This window comes from Egretta garzetta, unplaced genomic scaffold (genome assembly GCF_000687185.1).
Source record: "Egretta garzetta isolate BGI_Z169 unplaced genomic scaffold, ASM68718v1 scaffold131, whole genome shotgun sequence".
NCBI lineage: Eukaryota > Metazoa > Chordata > Aves > Pelecaniformes > Ardeidae > Egretta > Egretta garzetta.
In genome coordinates this window covers 388,689-389,799 of record NW_009258478.1, presented here as the reverse complement: position 1 = coordinate 389,799, position 1,111 = coordinate 388,689, and the positions used below count along the sequence as shown (strand labels likewise).

The 1,111-nt window shown below is 65.3% G+C and overlaps 2 protein-coding genes across 2 annotated transcripts in view; one reads left to right on the top strand and one right to left on the bottom strand.

The window, feature by feature from the left end:
- GAA (glucosidase alpha, acid) overlaps positions 1 to 249 on the top strand; it is a 5,739-nt gene extending 5,490 nt beyond the window's left edge. Inside the window, 1 exon segment of the mRNA XM_035899267.1 lies at positions 190 to 249. Within this exon segment, the coding sequence (XP_035755160.1) occupies positions 190 to 249 (60 nt within the window).
- A 536-nt stretch (positions 250 to 785) lies between these two features.
- SGSH (N-sulfoglucosamine sulfohydrolase) overlaps positions 786 to 1,111 on the bottom strand; it is a gene marked incomplete at its 5' end in the record, with an annotated part of 3,406 nt that continues 3,080 nt past the window's right edge. Inside the window, one exon of the mRNA XM_035899257.1 lies at positions 786 to 1,087. Coding sequence (XP_035755150.1) covers positions 960 to 1,087 — 128 coding nt within the window. The remainder of the gene's footprint in view (positions 1,088 to 1,111) is intronic.

Here is a 1,111-nt window from a genome sequence, read left to right as displayed (position 1 = left end):
CTGGCACGGCTCTGCTCCTGGGGCTGTCTGCCATGGGCACCCTTCCTGGGGGGCTCTGCGGCACGGGGGCTGTGCCAGGCTGCATCTCTAGTGCACCCCAGGGGGGCAGGACACCCCCTTGGCTCTGACAGCCCCCAGGCTCCATCCTGGCCAGTTCTCACCGTGCTGAGCCTTCCTTCTTCCCCTCAGGTGCTGAGAGTCCCCGTGTCGCTGCCGATGTGGGAGCAGTTTGTGATCGCTTGGTCCTGAGCCCGCGCTGGACCTGCGCCGCTCAGTGGGGAGAGGTGATGCTGCTCCTCCGGCTCTGGGGCCGAATCTGTCCCGTCCCTTGTAAAACCAGAGCTGCCGCCGTTTTTTTTTCGGCTCCTGGGCTTTGCCTTCCCTTCTGGCTAGCGTGCGGTCCCTGGAGATGCGTGCACTGGACTTGCATCGAGGTGGGGGCTCGTGCAGCCCCTGGGGACGGGGAAACCCTCATCTCCTGCAAAATGGGGAAAAGAAGACCCAAGTGCCTTGTGAGACAGCAAACCTGTTAACACGTGGAACCGGTAACCTGTCGAGGGACTGCGGGAGCCTCCTGGCTGTCTTTTGGGGGGGCGAGGGAGCAGTGCTGTGAATAAAGTTGCTGCGGCAGGGCTGGCAGCAGGCAGGGCTGCACAGAGACCGTGGCGCCAGCAGCTGGCAGGGACATGCTCAGCTCCAGGTAAAAACGGAGTCCTCTCCTCCAGAGGCTTTATTGAGGGGCAGCTTGGCCCCGTGGCTCCTCCGGCTGAGGATAAAGGCACGAGGATCCCGGAATGCTCCAGGGCCAGGCGGTGTTTGCGACAGAGAGAGCTGAGCCTCGGGGCATCACCCAGGGACTTGGGACTGGCCCAGCCAGGATCCTGCTCTGACCCCCCCGTGCCCGGCGGGCAGCGCACGGCTGTCCCCTGGCACTGGGGGACACCTGGCAGGGCCGAGGCTCACAGCTCGTTGTGCAGCGGCCGGCACTGGGGGCTCAGTTTCTCCTCCAGGACAGCGTCGGGGGCACACACCCAGGGGTCACCCGTGTCCCACTGCCACTTCAAGAGCTGCGTGCGAAGCTGCTGGAAGACAGCGGGGGAGCGGGGGGCGG